Genomic DNA, 25,607 nt, shown 5'->3' with positions numbered 1-25,607 from the left:
AGCACGGAGCAAAGCCAGTGGCTCCACACAGTGATGCACTGCATAGCGTGGGCTTACTATCTATATACATATTTATACACACACACACAAACATATGTATGTGGGGGTGTATCTAATACATATATATGTATATATATGCCCTGGGCTTAGATGGCAGGAGCCTTTGGTGCAGTTTCAGTGCTCGGCACTTTGCAGAGTGGCTGGCAGCAGGCACGAGCCGCGGATGTCTGTGTCACCTCAGTGCCATTCTTGGCAGCTCTCGCAGCATCCAGGGTAAAGCTCTTCTCATGCAAAAAAAATCTGATGCAAATGATATGTTTGTTGCTCAGAAGCAGCTGTGTTTTGAAGGCTGTTTCCTATTCTTTGCATGTCCATGCAAACCTCGATGAATGGTACGGATACTCTGTAGCAGAATATTCCTAATATTTACATGTTAATAATATTTACATATCGATACATGTGATATTTCCATGTTGATGCAAACTGTCCCCAGCACAGAGCAGTCGCCCAGCCCAGGTAGGCAAGCTTATGTTCATGCAGCCAGCAGCACCTGGGGTCAGCCACACAGCGTGCAAGGATCACGGTGACACTAGAGGGGTCTGAACTGGGATTTAGGAAGGCTTTGGATGCTCATAGCCCTGTTTAGATATGCATGTCAGCCCTGCATTTGGCACAGGCTGTTATTTTAAAAATTGCCTTTTCTCTCTTTTTGCATGACAGGTAAATATCCAAAGCTGACGGTGATGCTCTGTAACAAAATATCCCTCATATTTACATACCAATACCACAGATACCAGGAGCAGAGGGCAGACCTACTCTGTGCTGCGCAGCATTAGCATGCAGACACACTCGCTTCATTTTCTGCCTGCAGGGCACATGGGCACTGCCCAGATGTGCTCCTGCCCGAGCCACGGAGCCCTGCCTGACCATGGACATCACCTCTGGGACCTTCTGCACACCTGAAGGAGCAGAAGGTAATGGTGATTATACTACAAATGCCACTAATTCCTCTTAGTTACCTCCAAGTTTGCTGATGTGAGGAGGTGAAACTGTTGCGTGAGGGTGAAGGCATCCGCTGTGCTTGTATATTATAGTGGTTGGGCTTAAAAAAAGGGTTCCTGAGTCCTGGTGTCGTGGTTCAGTCCCAGTCGGCAACTAAGCCCCACACAGCCGCTCACTCACTCCCCTCACAGTGGGATGGGGGAGAGAATCAGAAGGGTAAACATGAGAAAACTCGTGGCTTGAGATAAAGACAGTTTAATAGGGAAAGCAAAAGCCGCGTGCACAAGCAAAGCAAAACAAGGAATTGATTCACTCCTTCCCATGGGCAGGCAGGTGTTCAGCCATCTCCAGGAAAGCAGGGCTCTATCACACATAACAGTTACTTGGGAAGGCAAACACCATCACTCTCAATGTCCCCACCTTCCTTCCCCAGCTTTATATACTGAGCATGACGCCATATGGTATGGAATATCCCTTTGGTCAGTTGGGGTCAGCTGTCCCAGCCGTGTCCCCTCCCAGCTTCTTCTGCACCCGGCAGAGCACGGGAAGCTGAAAAGTCCTTGACTAGTGCAGCAACAACTAAAATATCTCTGTATTATCAATGCTGTTTTCAGCACAAATCCAAAACATAGCCCCATACCAGCCACTATAAAGAAAATTAACGCTATCCCAGCTGAAACCAGGACACTGGTGATAAACTCTTGGCAGCCCACAGGCTGCGTTAGGGCTGTGAGGTGATCATACAGCCTTCATGTGTCTTATAAAATGTCCTAGGCATGGGCACTCAAAGCATCTTCCCAGTTATTAAGTTCTCCCAGCCACCCTCCTGGCTGAGCCACGCAGCCGCAGGCTCTGAAAGACAAGTTTTCCACCGTAAAATAGTCATTCATCTCAGAAAACCCTCCATCAGCTACATGAGTCGCCCCAGGCTATTGCCTAGGTGGCTCAGACCGGGGTGTCAATCATCCTGTCAATCATCCTGTCAATCATTCTCCCAGCCACCTCCACCGGCACGGGCTCCTCTGCCTGCCGCGGGCATTGCCCTTGGCATCACCCAGGCGATTCCCCCACCCTTGCTGTCACCTCACCACCACGGCTCTGGTGCACAGCCAAGTAAACGCTACAGACTTGGCAGGACTCGATAAGCAGGATTTAATGGTAAGATTAGTGCGAAGATGACAGCATTTAATAGGTAAGCAATTGCTATAAATGATTAAATGAGGGGAAGAGGTCTGCAGACCTTTCATTCTCCAGGGAAGACAATATTTACCTCTTCTGATATAGAACCTAAGCAAGCCAAAACCGGAGAACAGTATAAAGAGAAAACCCTCCTCTGGAAGAAAATGCCCCATTCTCAAAGAACCGGCAAACCTGAGCTTATCCCAGCTAGGGCCTAAGTAGTGAAAAAAGCTAATTAGCAAAGCTTAGGTATCTGCTGCTTGTTGTTTAAATTTCTTTAAACTGAAGGTCTAAGGGCAATAAGAGCCGATTCCTCTGTGTGGAAGGAAGCTGGTGAATAGTGAGGGTTTGCAGCATGTCAGCTCCATAAACAGCGAGGCTTTAGCTGTGAGGTGTCCTGGATGTGGGGTGGGCAAGTAAAATGCAAAGGTCCCATCAGCTTCCGTAATAGCCAGAGCTTAGAAACAGGAACGTATGGCTCCCCTAGAAAATTTTTTGGGCTCTGTACAGGGGAGTGTCTCTTCCTATGGAAGGACACTGATGCTGTGTCAAGACTGAAGGTGGGCATGGAACATTTCAGCAGGAACCAACAAGCTGTAGAAGTACAGCAAAAGGACAACAGTACCTACAGACAGGTTTACGTGGACTAATGAAAGGTGGCATTTGGTTGGCACTGGCCACCCCAGACATTTGCCCAGTCACCGTGCCTGATTTTGAACTTGGCAGCTCTTGTGCTGAACTGGCAAACTGGAGACTTTGAGTTGGATATGTATCTATAAAAAAAATCCATGATTTATATGGTCCCAAAGCAGTCTTGAGAATGTGGCAGCGGTACAACAGATACCAGTTAAGGACTATGGTGGGACTGTAAATTCACAGAAAAATGCAGGGGAGGAGAAGCCTTTGGGTGCTCTCAGCATCTCAGGGTCCAGCATGTGCAGGTTTCACAAGCAAAGTATTTAAATACCAGGTAACGTGTGGGACTACAATTTGCACTGAACAAGCTGGTTAATCTCTGGTGATCTGTCCCACTGCTTTAGAGAGAAGCAGGTATGGGACACAGCTCAGACCTCTGGAGGACAGCATCCTGATCCAGGGAAACAGCTTTGCAAGGATGAAAATATCCATGAGCCAAATCAGTGGCTAAAAAACAGGAATGGTAATTGGGAACCCTTTAAAAGCGTATTACTCGTTGCATATGGTGCCACAGTGATAACTGTAAAGAGTTAAGACAATAAGGAGTTTTCCAAAATTTGGAAGTAATATGTGGCCATCCTATTAACAGATCAAATGGTATAATTTTAAATAATTATGTAGAAAAAAAGGATGAGGCTCTGTTCTCTACTACAAGAAAAGTCAAGTGATAGACATACACTAACATTACCTCCTACAGGGCTGTTCTTAAACAATTCAACCTGTGTATTCAGTATTCACCACCCTGAGGGGTTAATCCTTGTTAGTTCTTGCTTTCATTTCCATTGCTTAATAATCGCTCTGTAATATCCCTATAGAAACAATGATGTCACGAAGTGGTAATGAGTTTGAAAACATACCAAGGCAAACCATAGAAGGTAGTGGAATAAATGAATGTCTTCCCAAGGGCTTCCTCGTGACAAAGACTCGACTTCGATAGGCTTTAGGTGGAAAGATAAGTGACACACTCGTATTCTTTCTGGTCCTCTATATAGCAGTCAATTTAATTTTCATTGCCGGAGCCCCATCAGCTGCCGCAGTGGGACCGGCCATTGCTACTCACGTTTCTAAGAACCTGCAGCAGTCTTGGTGACCGTAGATTTCCGCAAGCCTCCTGGGAGTGTCGCCGAAGAGGTCAGCTGCGTCCATGGCAGCGTGCAGGGAATGAAGGGTGCGAAGCACCCCCAGTCTCCCCGACTCGGCAGCAAAGTGAGCCGGAGTCCAGCCCACGTCGCTCCGCAGGCAATGCCGGGCGCCGTGATCCACGAGGAGCTTGACCAGCTCTGATTGCCCTTGCGTTGGGCAGCAAAACAGGGAGAGAAGATGCACCTGCGTTAGACTTTATACCTTCAGGATGCAGAAGATGGTCACACACAGTTGGTCGTCGTTCCCTCAGTCATGTAATGATGGATTTTACCCACGACCTGGCCATTTGATTTATCAAATAAATGATACTCATTAGAAAATGCTGATTTTTTTTCCAAACTAGACTGCTTCCAGACAGAAGCATTTTACAACAAAAACAATACAATCAAAAAGCTTTCTACTTATTTCTGACAGCACATCTCAATTAGTCATTGACCAATTGGCTATTGACTATTTTGTTGTTTCATTTTGGTTTTTAGTTCAACACAAAATAAAATTTAAACATTAAAAAACTGGAAAAGCTGTGAACAGCTTTACTAAAACAAAGGTTTGTTTGATAGGAGATAGAGAAATTACTTGTTTTCATTCACCTTCATATTTTTCTAACTTTTGGAATTGCTTAAAGAAGCAAGAAAAGTTATTTCTACCCCACTTCACACTGCCTTGACTGAGCTAGATTGTTCCCAATGGCACCTAGGCCATGCCATTCTCTCATCATCATTTTCTTAAATAGCTCAGTTCCCTTTGCTGCTGCCCAAATGAGTAATAATCCATCAGGGCAAAAGTAAGACATGGTGTCAAGTCTAAACCAGCAAATCACACACTTGCTTTCTGAGCAAAGACAGATGCCATGATGTGAGATCCCAACGTGTAACAAACACCCTAGCACGGAGCAGTACAGGTTCAGTTTCCCATTTTACACTGGGTACAATTATACATTATATATTGTTGCATTCATCTCTTTTCTGGGCTGCAAAGGGATATCTGACTTTAACAGTCACTTTTGATGGTGAAGGACCAAATGGGAGCTGCCAACAACTCTGGTCCTGTGTTGTTCATTCAACCATCTGGGATAAAGGGAGGGCAATGTAAAACACACTCTGATTATTTTGTTCTATTGGGTTTGATAAATGCCTGGTATAAATACAGTGGGTTTGACTTTCTGCTCATTCGTGCAGGTGTGCATGAGAAATAACTCCCCTGCACTGTATGAAGTCACCTCTTAGAAAAGTAATGCAGGGGACACGCAGACATGCTATATGTACGTACCATGTAAGTTGTAAATTTGCACGTGATGGAAAAAAAAGCTAAAAAATCCCTTTGATGGTAATCCCATAAATTGTTTTGGAGGCAAAGGTCCCATTTCAATTGGTATTTTTCTCTTTTTTGCTCATTAAGGACAAAATGATCAGATACAAGCTGTGACTATCGCCAGCACTAATTGCCGTCATAGCAAGATGTCATTACAATCAGCATCACCTTTTATGACACCAGCTCGCCGAGGTAACAGAGCAGGGGTGTCCTTACCTTTTGCAGCAGCCCAGTGCAGTGGGGTCCTGTCATGCCAGTCGACATCCTTGTGATTTGGATCGCAGCGCCCTGTCCTCAAAATCTCATCCACCAGGTCGTAGTCCCCCAAAGCCACGGCTTCGTGGAGCTCTGTCATGCTGCACACTTCAGAAAGGTGCCTGGTAAAAGAGCGATGGTCGTTTAGTGGGTGTTCACTGATGTATCAGCTCCTCTCAAGAGCAATTTTGACAGATCAAGCAGCATCTGGATTAAAAATGAGACATGCACTGTGAGAAACCAGGATTTATCCAAAAATAAGGAAAAAGGAATGAGAAGAAAAAAAAAATATAATTTCTCTTCAAACCAGTGATCACAGACTGATGGTGACGTTTGGTTTGCAGTCATGGAAATCTGGAGCAAAGCGCAGCCCTTTATATAAAGGACTCATAGATAAAACCACGTTGCATTTCTCAAGGATGTTGCTAACAAACAGCCAGCTCAGGCCAAACATTGACCACGGGTCTGTTGGTACTCACTTACCATGGAAACTGGCTCCTCCCTTGCCGATGCTGCAGATCCGTTATTGGGAGCATTTTATTGCAATGAAAGAAATGTCTGTGCAAGCATCTCCTGATGTTCTTTGGTGCAAATAATCGAGCTATGGCATGTTGCTTAAAAATCTCGTCTCCATAGCCGTGCTTTGCACTTTCCAGTCCCATACAACAGACCCCCGTCGAGGAACGCAAGCAGGTCTTTGGCCCCTGCAAGGCTGTGGATTTCAGTAATTATCCCTGTGCTAGGGGATATTTCCTAGCTGCTTTGCTGGCAGGGAATTAAGCAGCTCGCAAGGATCACTATGTTACCCCATTATCCTGAAGATGGAAACACTGCAATATTTTCTCCTGTGTGGCCAAATCAATGGGGAGAAAACTTATATTCCTATATTGACAGTTGGTCTTGAGCTAATTAGTCCAGTCCCCCTCATAAACTAGGAGAGTTTAGGATTTCCTCCAGCTTTTGCATTGCATTTACTTCCTGGAGTAATTTTCACAGATCGAAAAGAGTGCAATTTCCATGTTCAGCATGTTGGAAAGGACCAACACTGGAGCTTGCAGAGGCTGATGTGAGGGAAGGTTTGCAATCCTAGGGGCTACATCCTGGGAGCCAGAGGTGGATGGGACCATTTCCCTGCTCCCAGATCCCATAAACTTCCCAACCACATCCCAAATCCAGGCTGGAAGGACACACCGCCATCTCTACCCTGCCTTCTTGTAAGAAAAAGATGAGATACAAAGGTCAGAGGGAATCACAGCCTCCTTCAGTAGGTCCCCTGACTTAGGTGGTTGGACTGTGTAGACCAGATCCAAGAGAAAGACCCATACATGACTTCTACTGAGTTTGACTCCTGCACAGCTGGGAATATCTGAATATATTTAAAAATATAATAAATTCTGGAGCCCCTCAGTGGGCCACAAAAGTATCATTGGCTTTGGCATGTCTCTTGTTACTTTAACCATGCATGCACCACCTCCTCCTCCTCATTGCCTCTCACTAACCTCGAAGAACCTGTTCCTTTAGATTAAACAGAGATCTTCAGACTTGTGCTCCAAGACCTTTCACCAGCATTAAATCTATCCTGAAAATGTTACACTTTAACGCATCCAGCCCATCATGAAATGAGTGCTGGACAAAAGTACAGAAAAAAAAAATCTTGAACCTTTTCATTCAAATTTCTTACTCTTTTCCAAGGAAATGCCACCAAAATTCAAAGTTTAAAAATACAACTTAAATTTCAAGCACCTTTGTGCTCTGCTAGCTTCAGATCATACCCACACACAGACATGCAAAGGGAGAGGAAGAGAAGCCCATGATCCCACCCCAGGAGCTCACCAGCTCTCCAAGGAGACAGTCCACGGGTGCAGCTTCATAAGCGATTTAGACCAAGCCAAATTTTACCTTCCCTCCCTCCCCTGCTGCCTCCCTTTGCTTGCCTTGAAGCTCATATGGCTGTTTCATCAGCTGGATCAACCTGTTGGTGTCTCAGAAAATTAATCTTTTATTATTGGTGCTGGTTTTAGGGTTAATTCCCTAAACTCAGTGTTATCGAGGGGGCAAACGCCGGGGCTGTGCAAAGTGGGGGTGGGTGCAGATCCGCCCGTCAGTAGGGACCTGCACTTGATCCACCTTAAACTGCTCCAGAAGCTGCACCCAAAGGTGGGATCGGCTTCCTTAGGGTGTTGTTATCTCGTAAGGCCAGAAGAAAAGATTTGGATTTTTATGGAGGGACCTTGAGCCAAAGGTCTCCCCTCCTCCCCCAGCCGTAAGCGTTGCAGCTCCTCCGTGGAATGCTGCAACCCGGACGGGGGGATTTTCTCACGGGGATCCCGGTGCTTGATCCAGCTGTACGCCACCACGCTCGGCAGCACGGCGAGGAAAGCCAGAAATTCACAGCCACATGCAAACAAGCCCGTGTATAAACCCGTCCCTGCCATACAAAGGCACAGCCCAGCACCTAAGCAGCCGCAGGGTCCTCTGGGGCGTGCAGTGTTTTTTGGGGATGGCTCCATGCCGGAAACTTCTTTTCCAGGCCCCGGGAAGATCTCTCCCAGAAAGATTGTCTCATCTGAAAACTAAGGCAAAGTTTGGTCCCTCCCCTTCAGGGAGAACCCGGCAGTCGGTCTGCCCGCAAGACAGACGTCCTCCTGCCGGAGCAGCCGCCTCTCGCCTGGCTCCGGAGGCCCGTGGGTGGCCGGAGGGTCCATCCTGCTCCTCCGGCCAGCGGGACGGGAGCGGAGGGCAGCCGGGACACCGCACACCAGGTACGTGGAGCGCCAGGCACTGCTAAAGGGGGGAAAAAGGGTCATGGGGAGGAGCGACGGTGGCACGAAGGGGATTTTTAAGGAGCTGGGTAGTTTCTGCGCAGCCCCTCGCACAGCTTGCCAGTGCTCCCGCTCCCTGGCTTCAGCCTGCTCTTCCCGAGCCTGTCCCCAACCCTCGAGGGCTCATGCTCCTCCACTTCCTCCCTTCCAGCCCCTTATCTGGCCCCAGATCCCCGCGTGTCCCTGCGGAGGGGTGGGATCCGCTCCGGCTAAGCTGCAGGGGGGGAGAGGGTGGACGTGCCCCTTTCCCACGGCGAGTACGGCCAGTGATCAGGGAAAAGGTGACTCGAGTTTTCCCGTGGGGAAAAGTAACCCACCTGCTGACATGGACGTGCCCAGCGCAGGGATAGGAAGGAGCAGTCCCAGGCTGCAGCAGGGGAAACTCAGACTAGATGGAAGGGGAAAAAAAAATTCACAGCGAGGGTGATTAAACTCTGCTTCGGGCATCCAGCATTGAGACATGCAAAACCGAGGCAGCCCCACGCGGGCCCTGCTTTGAGCAGGGGGTTGGACTAGGTGACCTCCAGCAGTCCTTCCCGACCTAAATTCTTCTGGGAGGCTGAGAGGGACACAGAACGGGAGGTTTTGGGTGCTCTGCCAGCATTGCATTCATCTCCCACAAACCCAGCACCTGCAAGGTGGACGCCTGCACGGGACCCTGCGCGGGCGTCCTGTTAGACCTGCATGGGGCTGTGTTAGAGCCAGTGGGGAGAGAGGTAGCGGTTTTAGGATATGGTTTCCCCCGGTGTGTTTTAAGCCCAGTGAGCTCGGATATAGGTGACAAGGTGGTGGACTGTAACGTTAACCAGACAAACCCGCCGGGAGAGCCTGCCTGTACTTTACCCCGTGACACAACCATCTGACCGCTCCAGGAGCAGCAGGTGGTTGCTCTTCAGGGTAGGAACCGAGGGCGGCAATGCCATCCGGACTTGCACTTACCAACCCCCTGACATGATTTACAGCAGCTGAGAAGCTGCTGTGACTTACTGCTGGGGACACGCGGGATCCTCTAACAGGCAGCTCTAGGAGGAAACTGGAGATGCTCAAATCTCCATCTCTGGCTGTCGTTAGTGGTTGGCCTCCCCTTTTTCTCTGCCCGCTGGAAGTGAAACACTTTCTCTCTTCAAAATCAGCTAATATTAGGGGGGAAGGGACCTTTCTGCAGCAGAGTCGTGCTTGCAGAGAAGTGAGAGGGGACATTCCCGCTGGGGGAGGTACACTTGGATTTAGCCCTTGGATCCAGAAGCTCCACGGTTTATGGGAAGACTGAACCCAAGTGCCTTCTCCTGCTGACTCCAAAGCTGCTGCCTGCTGCTTCCACCCGACGTCCCCACGTCCCAACCACACAGCAGACAGGTTTTCCACCACCCAGGTCCTGCTTCAGGCCCAAACCAGCAAGCAAAGTGTGAGAAGAGTTGCTTCAATGCCTAAAAGTGGGTATTTAACACCAGGGACCAGAACTGGGGCTCTCAGGTTAATGCTGTCATAACACTTAGGGGTGCTTTTTCCCCCAGCCCCAGTGAATGTTGAAATGTTTTGGTATCTGGGGTAGGGACTAAGGTGATCCCATTCCCTAGTGATGAGAAATGGCTCTTTGGTTCAATCTCCGGTGCCAAATCAGGCAGAGGATGTACTTAAAACAGATTATTCAGAGCTCAAGAAGGGGACCATGACACCTCCATCCACTGGGGAATATCTCACTGGGGAGTGCTACCGAGATGAGCACATGGAAGTGCCCTGAGACGCGGCTGGGAGGCCCTGGCCTAACCCAGGATGCAGAAGCATCACCCGAAAGGCTGGGAATCGCCCAGCTCCACCTTTGCTTCTCTCAGTCTCCATTTCCCATCTTGAGAAGGGGGATGTACCGTTCTTCCCCAGCCTCGTGTGCCGTCTGTGCTCGTGGTGATGTGCTATCACCGAATTACTGAGGTCAACATGACCTCTGCACTAAGCCACACCAAGATGTCGGAAGGAAGCAGCCTTTAAAACACGCAGTATGCTTGTTTCCTGGAAAAAAAAGTGGTTCAGATCAGTGGAAAAATACGTTTGCATTCTGGTGACAGCCTCAGCCATTTACACCCTGCAACACAAAAGGCATCAGTGTGAAGGACTCTTTCCTTCAGCTCCCCCACATTCCCCAGGCTCAGCTCCCCCGCTTTGGCAGCCTTCAAATGAAGGACAAGCCAAGGTCAGGGGGAAAAAAAAAAAGAGTAAAAAAAAACAAGGGAAAAAAAAAAAAAAGAAAACCATAGGCCGTGGTAAAACCTCCCTTACCGCTGCCCACTGCCCAAGTGAGATCTGCGTGGGAACTGCTCGCCATTTGCTCTGACAGCTCTTGCACTGCCCAGACCCCCCTGCAGCCCCTTCCTCCCTTGCTGGAGAAGCTGGCACCTCTCCAGCCCCCAGCTGCTGGGATGGACACTTGTGGAGGTGGCAGAGATCAGGTTTTGTCAGGCACGGGGACAGCTCGCCCCAACGCCAGCACCACCATCCTCTGTCCTCCTCCACCGGTAACTTCCCACAAGCTTCACAGAGATGCTGAGCCGCCTGAGGAACAGCAAACCCACTTCAGAAGGTGCTGGGAAGAAGCAGAGTGACACCCATGACCCCATCCTGCCGCTTTGATGAGCATAAGCTCTCATGCTGCAAGCCCCTGGAGCGCTGGCGGGGAGAGTTTGCAGGATCTGGCCCAAAAAAGCACAATGCTGGATTGCCTTCTTGTGCCAGCTCGCACAGACCCACGGAAGCCAGTGCCAATTTATACTGACGGATCCAGCCTTAGAATTTAAAAAAAGCCTCTGTGTTTATCCAAGTGCCGGGAAAGGCTGTCGGAGCTGCTTCCTGCACCCTTTCAATCCCGGGCTCTGAGGCTGCTGCAGGAACTGCCCGGCGGCAGCCACAGCACGTCAGGTCTGGCAAACAAACTCAAACCCATGAACTGAAGGTGAAAACACCGTTAAACACAAGGAAGCCATCATCTGCCTGACTGCATTCGCAAGCAAGAATGTGGGTGTGCTGCTGTCAGATGTAACTTCCATTTTCAGACTGAGATGATCACCCTGTTTTTCACACTTGAAGTGGACCCAGCTCTCCTCCAAGACATGTGTGGGCTCCGGCCATTAAAAATTTAGGAGCAGGACACTCATCTCAGATCTCAAGCTACTGTAAAACCAGCAGGGCTGCAGACTTCCAGACTTAAGACGTACACAGATATATAAAGACACAACCTGATGCGTTTCTTAAAAAGCACATAAGGATTTGATTTCCAGTACTGCAGGAGGAGAGCAGGGGTGATGGATGCTGTTATCCCACAGCATCCGTAGAGAAATCAATTCACTACAGTTGCCGTAGTGTAATTTAACAGCCTACAGGTTTTTGGGCTGTTTCTCTTCTGCTACAGAAGATGCTGCAGGTACACAGATGAATGATGAAAAGTTGGCTTAGGACAAAAAGAATAGGCTGATGATGTAAACTATTGACACTAACAACCCCCCCACCATCCACGCCAGATGTTTGAGGTTTCCTTTTCTGCTGTTCCTTCCAGGGCTGGACAAAGCAGGCAGAGCAGCAGTTTAGCATCTGAGTAGTAAAAAGCCCTGCACAGGGTATGTCACTGCGGTGGTGTTTAAATTACCCCAAAAGAGTAAAGCAGAGTGAATGCAGCATTTTTACCTGCACCTGAATTAGGCACCTTCTGAATTTCCCAAGAAATAATGACATTGTTCTAGATGAAACCTGGAAAGGTGTTTACAAAAAAAGTCACGTTTCAGGTGTAAAACATCTTTTCAATTTGTACTTCTTACCATAAGAAAAGTGCATGCCCCAAGAAAAAGGTTTTTAAGGTGTTACAGGTGATGTTTTACTGAAAGAAATTCAAGTATAAACAGGAGTAGTTCATAGGATAAGCAAGGGGGTTTCCCCACCCCTTCTGTGTCCTTTTCTTAATACCTATTACTGCTTTAAAAGCTAATGCTCTGCTCAATACATTTGGCTTACGAGACTGGTAGGAATTTTAACATTTAGTTTGCATTTTAAAAAACACCCATAATATTTGATGACAGTTTCTGGTCCTGATTCGATAACCTCAAAACACCCCTCACCTAAACACCTTCCCCGTTCAGAAAAGCCACGCTAAAGCACCCAGACCCAGAGCGGCGGCTGCAGCTGAACTCCAGCCCTCTGGACTTGGGACAGGCAGTCACAGCTCTGTTCCTAAACCTACTGCCAAATCCTTTTGTAACCTTAGGTAAGGGAAAGAAAGCATTTCTAGCAAAAACCACTTTATAACTCAGTAATAGCCTTGTAGCTATAAAAAAAAAAAATTACATAAAAAAGTTACATAAAAGAAGTTACATAAAAAAAATAGCACACACATTTCTTCAGCGACTTAAAACAACTGTTTTATTTTTGCTTTTCTGCTCTTTATTTCCAAGGGGAATAAAGTTTCCAACAGCCCCAGAAGGCCTGAGGCTCCCCTCAGGTACCGATTTTTGTTTGGCTTATGTGCTAAATGCAAGAGTTTCCCCAGATGTGCAGTTACGGTTAGGACAGCTTTCACTCCAACGCCTCCCCAGTTAGATCCTGCTCTGTAGACGCCGCCTAACTGTCAGCTGGAACCCCACGCAGCAAAGATACTGAACCGAGAGTATCAAACTTCCCTTTACGACTTCACATGAAAATAAAGTTGTGTTTTTTTTTTTTCTTTTTTTGTAATTCCGGTTTTGGCTAAAACTCTTACAGTTCCAGAAATGCAGTACTTGGCATCCTTGTTTACTGCTGACCCCAGACAACCCCTGCGTTTCCCCCATATACACGTTCCTGGGTATCAAGAGAAAACCCTTCCAGAAGCAGCTCCTCCGGTTACTGCGCGCCCATCAGCTGAAGGAGGACACGGCAGGGCAACCTCTTAGAAAAGAAGCAGCAGCCAATGCCAAACTCAGTCCCAAACCAGCCGCTCGGCCAGGCTTAAAACCCCTTCCAGCAGCTCTTATTAGCAGCCAAGCACTTAAACCCGACCGCATCCTCTCCTGCGAACAGACAGAGATCTTCCAAAGCACTTTCGCTTTACGGGACGTAAGTATGATGGAGCTGGACTATCGGATGTTTTCTCGGAGCGATGGACGTGGAAGTTTCTCCGCGTGGATGAAGGGAGCCGTTAGCTGTGAAGGGGAACTAGGAGCGGAGCAATACGTTACTAGAAATGAGTACATTTCCTCCTTGCTTCCCTTTCAGGTGTGTTGGGGGGGGGTCAATATCTGATGGTGGCACCGCTGGGGTTTTACTGGTGCGTGTTTATTCCCACGCGTGTCCTACGGGGCAGAGCAGAAGAGCGTGGGCAGCGGGGGCAGGGCAGGCGGCGCATCCATCCCTCATCCCTAGGCGGCCAGGTCGAAGTCGTCGCGCTCCTGGTTGTAGTCCAGCACCTTCTGCCGGAGGCGAGAGGCGTCCACCCAGGTGATGAAGTCCTCCACGGCGCGGGGGACGAGGAGAGCGGGGTCGGTCACCACTTCGGGCCCCACGCGGACGTGTCCCTGCTCCACGAAGGTGACGGCGTGGCGCAGGTTCTGGGCCATCCGCAGCTTCACCAGCAGGCAGGGCAGGCGCCGCCGGCAGAAGGCAGCGGCCGAGAGGCTCTCGCAGGCGGCCAGCGACCGCCGGCAGCTCACCAGCCCCAGCCCGTACAGCTTCTCCAGCAGCGCGGCGGCGCAGCGGGCGCGGAAGGCGGCGCTGGCCGGTCCCAGGTCGCGGAGGCGGCGGGCTAAGGCGCGGACGGTGCGGGCCAGCGCCTTGTACTGCACGTAGTCCTCCCGCCGACCCAGCCGGTAACGCCGCAGCGCCTTCACCTCGGCCAGGCTCCCCGCCGCCGCCTCCCAGCTCACCAGCTCCAGCCGCCGCAGCAGCTTTTGCTCGTGGTACTTCAGCTTCCGCACCATCTTGGGCACCCACGCCGCTCCGCTCCGCGCCGCCGGCAATCACGGCCCTTTCCGGGGAGGAGCGGCCGCGCTCCGCCCCGCCGCTGCCGCCGCGTCCCCGGCGAGGGAGGCCCGGCCCGGCCCGGCGCGGCTGCCGCCCGCCCCCGCCTCGGAGGCTGCCGGGCCTGGCTGGGCGGCTGCGGGAGGAGCGGGCCCGCCGAGCCTCTCTGGCGGCCTGAGGATGGCCCCGGGTCTCTTCCAGGCTGTGCCGGGGCTGCTGCCGGGAGAGGAAAACGTGGCAGCTAAAACCCAGCCCGGCTGCCGGAGCGAGGGGCAGGGGCTGCTGCTGGGGCCTGCCGCCTAGTCTGGGCTGCTTCCCCCTGCGCTCTGCTCGTCCCCAGGGCCGGCCCGGCTCGGAGGTGTCACCCCAGGTACGGGCCGGGGACGGTCAGAGCTCCCCAACAACCTCTCCTGCACGGCCAGCCCTTCCTTTTCTCTCCAGAGACCAAATCCAGGCTCCGCCATTCCTCTTGGAAAAATGGCTACAGCGTTGGTTTTCTCCGTGACGTCCTTCTCCCCCAGAGGCGTGGGCCGGTTTTGTTTACCGAGGAGCTGCAAAACCTTCCATCTCTGCCGTTCGTACGAGGAGGAGCAGCTCTAGGTCGCAGCCTGGCAGGGAGGGAACTGCCTTCGCATCCGAAACTCGCCGCTCTTGGGCTTGCGTTTCCCTGTTTGCGCCCAAGAAGTGAGACTGCTGCTGCCCTGCACCGCAGCACCTCGACCTCCCGACTGCCACCACGGCCTCCCCAGGCAAACGTTTCCTCCCTGCCTTTCTGTTTAGCACAGGGTGTTGTCTGATCCTTGGGATTCAGCACACTGCTCGAAGGAAATTCCCCACTAGAGCAGGTCAGGTTGGTGAGTCGGGATTTCAGGTTTCTGATTCTCGTAAGCAGATTGTTGTATCAGCTCAACCTTGAATTTCCTACTCCTGGATCTTCAACGCGCTGAATTTTTTTCAGGGTAGGTGATCTGGTCACATAGGCCATGGCGTGACCAGATCTTGATTTGCTTTGTGTTGTTCCCCAGGTTTGTCGGTGAAGGCACCAATGGAAATGGGGAGCAGCAGCACTGAGAAGTTTTATAGGATCCCTGAAGGAAAGGGACCGCACTCAGTTGGATGTACAGACCTGATGACAGAAAATGCGGTTGAGGTAAAACTCTCGGTTCTTCCGCCTTTGGATTTAAGCCACAATGTTAGTGAAACAACTTGCTGTATTTTTACAGATTAATCAAACAGAAGGTCTTGTCTGTGTGCAGGGATGCTCCATGGCTGACACTCACAGCTGAGCTTTGTATCCTCTCCATCCCAGTGTAGGATGTGTACTGGGCAGAGTTCAGAAAATATCAGGTGTCTCAAGAACTGTTTCAATTTACCAGATGGATGTAACCTGCAAGTCTTCCCCATGGCTACTTCTTCTGTCCTCCTAATATCCTTACCTTCCTGATTCCCCTACACAAGATACTGCAGAGAAACTGTGTCCTCCTGGGACCCACGGGGTTCCTCCCATCCACCCCGCTGCTCCCTTCTGCGTTGGGCTCCTGGGGAGACTCCACATGCAGTCTCTGTAACTGTAGCTGTTCTCATCACAAAGATCCCAGTGGGATTTGGCAGGGTTGGGTGATGAGGGTATGTAATGTTTCAGCTGCAGGGTAAAGCATAAGACATCTTGAAATTTTATCTGTCTGAAAAAGAACAGGATGCCAGTTCTACAAGTGGTTAGTAGAGAGAGAAGCCACAATAAGAAGATGGGGACAGTGAATAGCCTGCTAATGAGCTCGCTTATGGGTTTCCATTTCAAATCCTCTTGCTTTTTTAATTTTCCTATGAGAATACGCCTGCATTTACACTGTGGTTTTACTCCTCAAACTAGCCAGGTATAGTGGAACTTGTGATCAGTTTGTAGTGGTTATTCATATGTGTTCCTTTACTGAGCTTACTCTGTCTTAGCACAAAGAAGCTATTAGTTTCTCTTTGCAATCAGCCCATGTGTTTTTCTTAGATAAGCAATCTGTATAATTACAGTTCTCTCAGGCATAGATAATGAACCTCTTTCCCTTCTGGTAAGCAGTTAGTCACCTGGAGAAGTTCACAGGGGCTATTCTGGGATCAAATGAATGTCATTACCAGTATGGATGAAGGTTTGATGATTTCTTCCTTAATGGCCTTTGTGTCAAAGGTTGATTTAAGTTTGATGAGTAAATAGAAACAAGCTTCATTAAACAAGCTTTTGGTACACGTTGTGTATGAAACTGATAAATTAGTGTTCAAGAAACCAGACTTCATTCCAAAGCTCATGTTATTTTTGGCTCTAGACTTAACTTGTTAAAACAAAAGTAGAGTTGGAGCAAGACAGTGAATTTCAATAGTGTGTCACAAATTCCCTTGTAAACCAGGAAGTAAGAATGCAAATTACACACAGTTCATCTGCTGGGACATCTGCTTTAAGGTGTGCCAGTGGTACATTGCTGCTGTCTGCGTAGGAAAAATACTGGCAAGGGGGGCATGGAGGGTCCACGTGAATGTGGAAAGCTTGGGTGGTTTCCTGGAAGACCTGGAGTGCAGACAGTAAGAGAAGATTCAAACCGGTGGTAGGAAATGGAGGCAGATAAAACACAGGTTAACAAAATTGTGTTTAAAAAGATGGAGCTCTACAGACTTGTTAACATCTTGATGAGGAGGGAGGACGATTGTCCTGGTTTCGGCTGGGATACAGTCCATTTTCTTCCTAGTAGCTGGTATAGTGCTGTGGTTTGGATTTAGTATGAGAATAATGTTGATAACATACTGACGTTTTAGTTGTTGCTGAGCAGTGCTTACACTAAGTCAGGGACTTTTCAGCTTCCCATGCTGCCCTGCTAGCGAGGAGGCTGGGGGTGCACAAGAAGCTGGGAGGGGACACAGCCAGGACACCGGACCCCAACTGGCCAAAGGGCTATTCCATACCACATGGCGTCATGCTCAGTATAGAAACTGGGGGGAGTTGAGTTGGCTGGGGGGATGCGGCCGCTGCTTGGGAACTGGCTGGGCAGCGGTCAGCAGGTGGTGAGCAATTGCATTGTGCATCACTTGTTTTGTATATTCTTTTATCATCATTATTATTTTCCCTTCCTTTTCTGTCCTATTAAATTGTCTTTATCTCAACCCATGAGTTTTACCTTTTTTCCGATTCTCTCCCCCATCACACGGGGGAGTGAGCGAGCGGCTGTGTGGTGTTTAGCTGCCTGCCGGCTTAAACCACAACAATATATCGCACTCCTTTGCTGTGCAGCTGCCCAAGAGCTTTACTGACAGCCTTTTGCTCAGGTTAGCCAGGAACACTATAGCCACGTTGAGACCATGCCCCTGACTCTACCCGCATCTCCTCTGCTGGACCACACTTCCAGAAACTAGTCTCAGGGTAAAATTTGTCTTGCTAGCCCAGTGGAAAATACACTTCTAGGAGGGTCCTTTTTTCCCGCAGTTTAGCAAGCTGGATTGGGTCAGTAACAGCTCCATGAGACTCACTGGTGCAAAGAAAGCAATGACAGCTCCCAGCTGGAAGGGTGAAGGGGACATGGTCACCCATGTTAAACTGATCAAACTGCGACATCATACCATTCCCCGAAGGGAGGCATAGTGAGAAAGACAGAAGAAAAGATCCAGCAAGATGCAGAAATGGAGCAAATAAGTAGTGAGTGTTTGTAATGATTAACTTAATTAAATGGAGCATTTTGAATTAGCTATAGGCTAACCTAGAGAAGGTGAGGTGTATCTCTATCTGGATGCCAACAGTCATGCTACTTTAAATTCATTGTAGGGACAAAAAGATAGTGACACAGGATTGGCATCAAAGCCTGTATAGGATAATAAGTTTCTTGTGAGATTCTCTTAATGCTCTTGAGCTGTCATTCTTGCATCTGAAGCCCTTGACATAAATGTTTTTATCTTCCTTTTTCTCTGCCATATGTAAATAAATATCAATCTTCCTTTTTTTCCCCCCCTCCCCTCCTAATCCCAGGGAAGCTTCTTGCGCCTGTATTATCCATCACGCGACGCCACAGATAACGAAGAGGCACCATGGATTCCAGATAAAGAGTACTATCAAGGACTCTCTGACTTCCTTAATATGTACCGAGTTGTAGGAGAAAGGCTTTTCCAGTACTATGTTGGTAAGACTGGTTCTGGTTTTATTCCTTGACTGGTGCAAGGGCATGAGCTCCGTATGCAGGTCGTTGCCTCACTGCTCCGTAAGCAGTGGGTTACGCTGCAGGACTAAAAAATAGTTTCTTCTGAGGAACTCTGTGTGTTTGGGAAGGGTTTGTGTAGCGATGCTCAATGCTGAATGTGACCCAGTTCTCAGGCAGACCTGCAGTCCCTGACTGCTATGAATAGGAGTGTCTGGGCAGTTTGCTCTAGGAAGAGCTTGGGTAAGCTGCAGCTGTGTGTCAGGATTTAAATCCCACAAGGAAATGTGCAAATATACAAAGGTCAGATAGATACTAAGGTCTGAATACCAACAAGACTTGGATGCCTGACTGTTCTTCAAAATCTGTTCTCGTAGGGTTTAAGAGGCCTTGTGCTACGGCGTGGATGGGAAGAGAAGGAAAGTGTCTTCTGCCAAGTAGAAAGTATTTTCAGAATCAGGTCCTTATTTGTCTTCTGCATTTTAAGGATGAGATTTGGTACCTTATCTTCAGATGACCGCTCTGAAATCAATGGTCACCAGACTCTTGGGATCTCTCCCACGGGAACAAATGCTTTCTCTTATTTCAGTAATAATGACAAACGCTTCGATTTTTATCTAGGTTCAGTGACCTGTCCTGCAAAGTCAAATGCTGCTTTTAAGCCAGGAGAAAAATACCCACTCCTCATTTTTTCCCATGGACTTGGAGCTTTTCGGTAATTCTGCAGTTTGTTAACAAACCATTTTTGTCATCCGTGGAAACAGCAGTCTCCAAGGATGGTTCTGAATAGATTTTCAGTAGGGGGGTGAGATCCCTGTGGAGTTGAAACAGATTTGAAGAACAGGCTGCTGTGTATCAGTATGCCTCCACTAAAATCAACAACAGTAAATAAAAGAAGGGTTGATGTATTTATTTGTGTTTTCCCTTTGTATTTTAGGGGTGAAGGTATTTACCAATCCATAAGCATGTTGTGAAGATTACCTAGTTGATTTTTGGATAGCTCTTTGAAGATGCAAAATATCGTATGTGCTACTTTTAAAAAATCATTAGCATTTTCCTTCTGAATAGATAGTAAAACAGTAACAAGGTTTTGTGAACAGGCTTTGGTGACTGGCATACAAAATCCTGCTCTACTGGCTAGCAAATTCAAACAGAATAAATACATTAATGGGGCTAGTGCATATGTAGTGTGGTCAACATTTAAAGAGCAGTGTAATTGAAATAATTATATATGCACGTGTCTCACCAGAGTGTGGTTTTGATTGCAGGACAATCTATTCTGCTATTTGCATAGAGATGGCTTCCCAGGGCTTTATAGTGGCTGCTGTGGAGCACAGGTATGTATACTGCACGTTTTTGAGTTCTGATGGAATGAAAGTTTCTCACATTGAACAGAATGTTATTTATTGTGAAGAATAACTTACGATTTTTTTAAAAAGAAAAACTAACATATCTTCTTCAGTTCTGCCCACTCCCCCTGTTTCTCTAGCTCAACTCTTCTCTAAGCAAAGGGAATTTGCTGAGATAAGTCCTTGAATGAAAAGTCCCAGGGTAGATACTGTTTGTCATTCTTCAGGCATGCTATTTTTCTCTCTCTTATTGTTAGAACCTGGAGAATATAAAGGAAGTGGGAGTTTTGGTGGGGTTATTGCATTATTTAGAGAGTCTGTCTACACTCAGTTGTGATTGCAGCAGCGCTGGTTGGTAGCTGGATCTCTTGAGATAAGTGAAATCTAAAACTTCTGCTGACTTCATCTCAAACCAAATGGAATACATCCCCAAGCATAACCTTTTGTTGCTATTACAGAGATGAATCTGCTTCAGCAACGTATTACTGTAAAAAAAAGTCCGTTTCTGAACCACAGGAAGAGTCTACATCAAACATGGAGAAGGAGTGGATCTACTACAGGAAACTAAAAACTGGAGAGGAAGAGCGTTGTTTGCGCCACAAGCAGGTACTCATCCTAGGTCTGTGCTCTAGGAAGTGAGGCAGGAGCGGTGTGTTTAGGACTAACTAGCAGACTCTTTCCCTTGGGCCATGTCTGCAGTCTTCTCCCATGACTCAGGGAGCATAAAAACGCATCAAGTCATATGTTCCTGAAGATGGGAAAGCCAACAGCAGCTTTCTTCAGAGCATAAACTACTTCCTCAACAAAGCTTTCTCATGAAGTTGCACTGTCGAGCTTAGTCAGCTGTTTCTCCTCTGGTTCCACTCCACTTTCTGTTTCTTCTCTGTGTCTTCACACTTTTGCTGCCCAGCCCAGTCTTTTAAGTCTTTTCATTTGAATTTGAATTCAAATGTTTGTGTTGCCTTAGGCTTGCTTCATCTTTTGTTTACTGTTGGATAGCAAGATGAATCATGGCTGCTTGAAGAGGGATGTTTGCTTCATCACCTTCAACACACTTTAACGTGGTTTATAGTAATTTAAACAATGCAGGCTTCCTGATTATAAGCAGCATCCATGCTAGATATGGTATGGCCATACTGACGAGCTCTTCCAAGCATAAACTTCACTTTTAAAATATGGGAGTGTTTTCTTCCAGCTAATGCAAACGCAGCCAGGGAGGTGTTTCTCTAGCTCCCTCGGCCATACAGACAGCAGTACAAGCGTCATTTCCTGTGTGCATACACATGGAGTCTAAATACGTAATATCTGAGCTTGCAAATAACCTCCAGAAGCTGTTGCCTGCAAATTTCACGAGTAGAGAAGTCAGGAGATAAGAGATTTATTTGAAATTCAGTGATGCACAGACATCTTGCTGGCTGCCTACACACGGTGGTTCCCAAGGATGCCACTGTTCTTTTTGAAGCTTTTCTTTTACTGACACGCCAAAGTCAAAAACACTTCCTATACTGAACAATTAAAACCTTTATTTAGAACAGCTTTACTACAGTTTTCAAGAATGTGTATATATATAAAACAAGACGGGCTTCTTGGCTGTTTCTTATTTTGGGTTTATCCAGTATAAAGACAGTTTCAGAGCTATTGTGCAGATGGGGCAAGTGGTGTAATGACATTTGCTCATCAAAGTGAGCATGAGGAGGAGCAGCGAGTCAGCCTTCCTTGTAGTTGTGCAACTTAAGCCTTTGCACATCTCAACAACCCCTTCTCTGAGTAGTGACAGGACAAAGGAGTTGAAGGTCTTCGGCGCATGTTATACGGATAAATTCCTCCGCCTGCAGAGGATCTACGCAAGAGCTTCAACTCTTTGGACCTCCAAAAGTCAGCTTCATTGTTAGTCAGACCTTGTCAGGGTTCCGTTTTACAGTTCTATTCTGCAGTTTTGAATAGTTGTTACCGTATCAGATGCTTAAGGTAAAAAAAAAAAAATCAGACTAAGTCTTGTGTCCAAAGGGCTGGCAATCCTAGCAGTTGTCTGATAAACGCTTCCACTGCTCTGCCCCAACTTCTCTTTCTCCCCAGGTGCAGCAAAGAGCACAGGAGTGTATCAAAGCTCTCAATCTCATTCTTGAAATCAATTCAGGAGAGGAAGTAATGAATGTACTAAATTCAAACTTTGACTGGAATAGCCTAAAGGTGAGTGAAAGGTGGTGACTGCATTTTGTTAAATACCCAGTAATGCTTCTGGTTTCCCTCTTCCATTTCTAAACTGGTTCCTGTAAACCATTCTGAAGATCACACCATAGATCTGTGAACATATTCTCAGGTCATCCCAAGCTGGATAGATAGTAATAGAGCTGAAATGATGCTCTTCCTACTTCAGTAGGACCTATTGCCTAAAAAAATTATTCCCTTAAAAAAAAAAAGTTTGGGAAAGAAAGTCTCTTACAGCACCTGGATTCTTTTGACAGGATTCTGTTGATACTAGCAGAATAGCTGTGATGGGACACTCTTTTGGTGGTGCTACAGTTATTGAGAGTCTCAGCAAAGAATTAAGATTTAGGTAAGTATGCGAAACAAGGCAAGAGACATTTGGCACTTGAGAGGTCTGGAGCAGGGGACCTTACCTAAGATCCCCCCACTACTAATTAGCTCTTGAAGAAAAGTTTTGTTTGGCATGTCCTGTTTTCTCAAGTCATGCTTCTTTCAACTGTGGGGATGTGGTGGAACATAATAGCATAAAACCATATTATATCATGATACTGTGGGACCCTGCAGAAGCTCCTGTGCCCAGCTGCACCTGGCAATGGAGACCAACAAATGCAATAATGGATTAACTCTCTTCCCCCAGAGTAGAAATAATTTTGAAACAAAATGATTCATTAACCTGTTTACCTGTTCAGTATCATAGACAGAGTTTGTTTCCCATGTCTCCTGCAGATCAAAGCATGCTGACAGCTTCCATACAAAGCTTTCTGCTTCTGTGACAATATCCAGTTGTTTTTGACAGGTGTGGCATTGCCCTCGATGCATGGATGCTTCCAGTAGGTGATGACATTTACCAAAACAGTGTCCAGCAGCCGCTGCTTTTTATCAACTCTGAAAAATTCCAGTGGGCTGACAATATCTTAAAGATGAAGAGGCTTGGCTCCAACGACACAAACAAGAAAATGATCACTATCAAGTAAGTGTCCGGGATCCATCATTTCTGTGGTTGAAGATGAATCTTTACTCTCGTTGGAGCTGTTCAGTTACATGTAACTGCAAAAAGACAGACAGTCACTACTTCCTCACGGCCCAGGTTTTCACTGCATGTTTAAATGGGACAGCAGTATGTCCCCCACAGTGGAGAGAGAGACCTCTCTCAAAGCAGCCTGTAACCCTAAGTTTAAGATACTCCAAGGTGTGCATTCCTGCCCTGGGGCACAAGTTTTGCTCTGGGCCTCATCCATCATCTGTGTTTGAACACTTTATTTAGCCTTCTGGGTGCAGTTATGCAGTCACCTAGTGAAAGCACTGCATACAGAGGAGTGGATGGTTCTATAATCCACCTTATACTCAGAGCAGAAAGACAACTTGAAGTTTTGCCAAGCCTACTCTTTACTGCCATTGCAATTATAGTGACTTACAGTAAGCATGTACAAAACTTCCTCCCTTCTGTGGTTAGGACATAATTTACTGCTAATCTTGCATGCTCATGAGATTAATCTGTTTTATCTTCTTCTGCTAAAGACAACAGCATAAGATGTGTGACTGTCTTTGAGGAAGTCTGTGCAACCCATGGCATCTTCTAATCAGATGACTGCATTCTTATAAGCCTGTTGATCACTGTTCTATTTGCAGGGGGTCAGTACATCAGAGCTTTCCTGACTTTACCTTTGTGAGTGGAGAAATCATAGGAAGATTTTTCAAATTAAAAGGAGCAATAGATCCAAATGAAGCTATTGATATAAGCAATCATGCTTCATTAGCCTTCCTGCAGAAACATTTGAGTAAGTATCTGTTTACATCAAAATATGAAGTCAAATTAATACTTAATTCCTGTGAAGCTTTTTATATAACCATTCTGTTTAGAACAAGATCAAAAGTAAGTGTGTCAGAAAAGTTTAAGTAGAAAAAACAAGAGTCAGACTGTCTTTCTAGAGGTTTGTTAGTTACTTTTGTAATCTAAGCAATTCAGAGGGGGAACGTTGCAGTTTTGTTCTAATAGATAAAAACCTGGAGTGTCATTTTTCCCTCTTTAAAACATCATGCCTGCCCTGCTTTCCCAAGTTGATTCGTCTGTCCTGTAATTTAATTTTTCAGTGTAGCTTTACAAAAAGTTGACTACTTAACACATTACCACTTGGGTTTTCTTTCTCCCATTTTATAGGTCTTAAGAAAGATTTCGATAAGTGGGATTCTCTTGTGGATGGCATAGGACCCAATGTTATTCCTGGTACCAATATTGACTTACCTCCAGCTGAACCTCAATAAGGAATACCAAGAAGTACTGAAAATGCCACAGACATCAGGACACTAATGTTGGCCAGACATTGCTCAGACATGTGATAGCACTGGTCACCTCCACAGCTTTTGGGGTGTGGAACAAAAAAGAAAAGGCATTAGGTTACATTATCATGAAAATGTAGAGAGGTTTTAGTTCAAAGGAGTTAGTGGGATTCTCTGAAACACTGCAACAGGGTAACTTCTGCTTTATAGGCAGCTGGGGGAAAATGACTTAATGGTAATTTAAATGCTCTTTCTGGTTTTGACTTAATCAAGTTTGCAGAGAGAGAGATTAAGCTCCAAGGAATTCAACTAAAGTTCTGCTTACCCAGCTTTAAGTCAGTTTGCATCCAGCAAGCCTTTTTTTCAGTGTTAAGAAAAAAAAAATCTCTAATTTGTTATTAAACTACTTAGTATTTCAGCTGTGCTCTAACAGTTGAGAGCTGGAGAAGGTTTTGTTCCTTCTAGTCACAGAGGTGCCAGTGGAAGAAGGTCTTCAAAACTGTCTTATTTTAGTAAGTCACAGTAAAAGCTACAGGAAATAGTTTAAGATAACGGAGAAAGGTGTTTGTTCAGATGCAGGACTCCTCATATGAACTTAACCCATTTACATTTAATGTACGTACGTTTAAAGTACATATGTTTACTGCCATACTCGGAGGATGTTTCCATTCCAAAAGCTGCTGAAATGGTCACTCTTGTAGCAAGTGTAATTCCCCTTAGGCAAAGGTCCAAGCACTGCCTCTCTTGTTAATCTCTGTATTACTCAGTCATAGTGTTGTAGGTGAAATTACAGAAGAGATGTCACTTCTATCACTCCCTTTAAAGAGGAGTACGTAAGCATTGCTTGATCATCTTGATGCCTCTCATGGTTGTAATACTCTCTAGCCACTTGTCTTTGTCTAGGTACTAGCAATGCTGTCTGTATTTGCCAGTAGAAGCAGTTGACTATGTGGTTGGCTAAAGAAGGCTCTGATTTTTAGAACAAAACTCTTTGAAGCTGCCACATAGAAGGCTGACTTCTAAATGAATAAGCCTTGCAAAGGGGGGACTACTTCTAACTAGCCTATTTCAAAAATCACATTACAAACAAAACAACTGAAGCAAGTGGAACAAGCAAAGCAGTTAGCAGTGTAATTAAATATTTATATAATCTGTGATCTTAACATGAGATTGCAACAACATCTAAGACTTGTTTTTCAGAATTTAATTAAATTTTCTCCGGTCTACCA

General features: G+C 46.8%; 3 protein-coding genes across 9 annotated transcripts in view; 1 reads left to right on the top strand and 2 right to left on the bottom strand.

Moving 5' to 3' along the window:
* ANKRD66 (ankyrin repeat domain 66) overlaps positions 1–8,770 on the bottom strand; it is an 11,767-nt gene extending 2,997 nt beyond the window's left edge. The window contains exons 1-3 of one of the 2 annotated variants that reach the window (XM_072858366.1): positions 8,726–8,770; positions 5,548–5,708; positions 3,938–4,166 (exon numbers count right to left, since the gene is read on the bottom strand). In XM_072858366.1, the coding sequence (XP_072714467.1) occupies positions 3,938–4,166; positions 5,548–5,686 (368 nt within the window). In that variant the 5' untranslated portion in view covers positions 5,687–5,708; positions 8,726–8,770. Of the gene's footprint in view, positions 1–3,937; positions 4,167–5,547; positions 5,709–8,041; positions 8,248–8,725 lie in introns of those variants that run through there. The other variant, XM_072858365.1, reaches the window with a different exon arrangement.
* PLA2G7 (phospholipase A2 group VII) lies at positions 8,072–25,607 on the top strand. 6 transcript variants are annotated; one of them, XM_072858358.1, is made up of 11 exons: positions 8,072–8,348; positions 15,407–15,531; positions 18,379–18,529; positions 19,166–19,259; positions 19,813–19,881; positions 20,352–20,499; positions 21,970–22,083; positions 22,359–22,450; positions 22,898–23,071; positions 23,731–23,879; positions 24,260–25,607. In XM_072858358.1, the coding sequence occupies exons 1-11, from the start codon at positions 8,087–8,089 to the stop codon at positions 24,361–24,363; spliced, it is 1,482 nt and encodes a 493-aa protein (XP_072714459.1). In that variant the 5' UTR covers positions 8,072–8,086; the 3' UTR covers positions 24,364–25,607. The 6 variants fall into 6 exon arrangements, with proteins under 6 accessions (XP_072714459.1, XP_072714460.1, XP_072714464.1 ...); XM_072858359.1 differs by lacking the exon at positions 8,072–8,348 and adding an exon at positions 14,611–14,751; XM_072858363.1 differs by lacking the exon at positions 8,072–8,348 and adding an exon at positions 15,003–15,130.
* IMP3 (IMP U3 small nucleolar ribonucleoprotein 3) lies at positions 12,815–14,382 on the bottom strand. The gene has a single exon (XM_072858364.1). It carries the CDS (start codon positions 14,339–14,341, stop codon positions 13,784–13,786), a length of 558 nt encoding a protein of 185 aa, XP_072714465.1. The 5' UTR covers positions 14,342–14,382; the 3' UTR covers positions 12,815–13,783.

Source organism: Ciconia boyciana, chromosome 3, assembly GCF_034638445.1.
Source record: "Ciconia boyciana chromosome 3, ASM3463844v1, whole genome shotgun sequence".
NCBI lineage: Eukaryota > Metazoa > Chordata > Aves > Ciconiiformes > Ciconiidae > Ciconia > Ciconia boyciana.
Note: the sequence above shows the minus strand (reverse complement) of the source record. Positions and strands in the feature narration are given on the sequence as shown.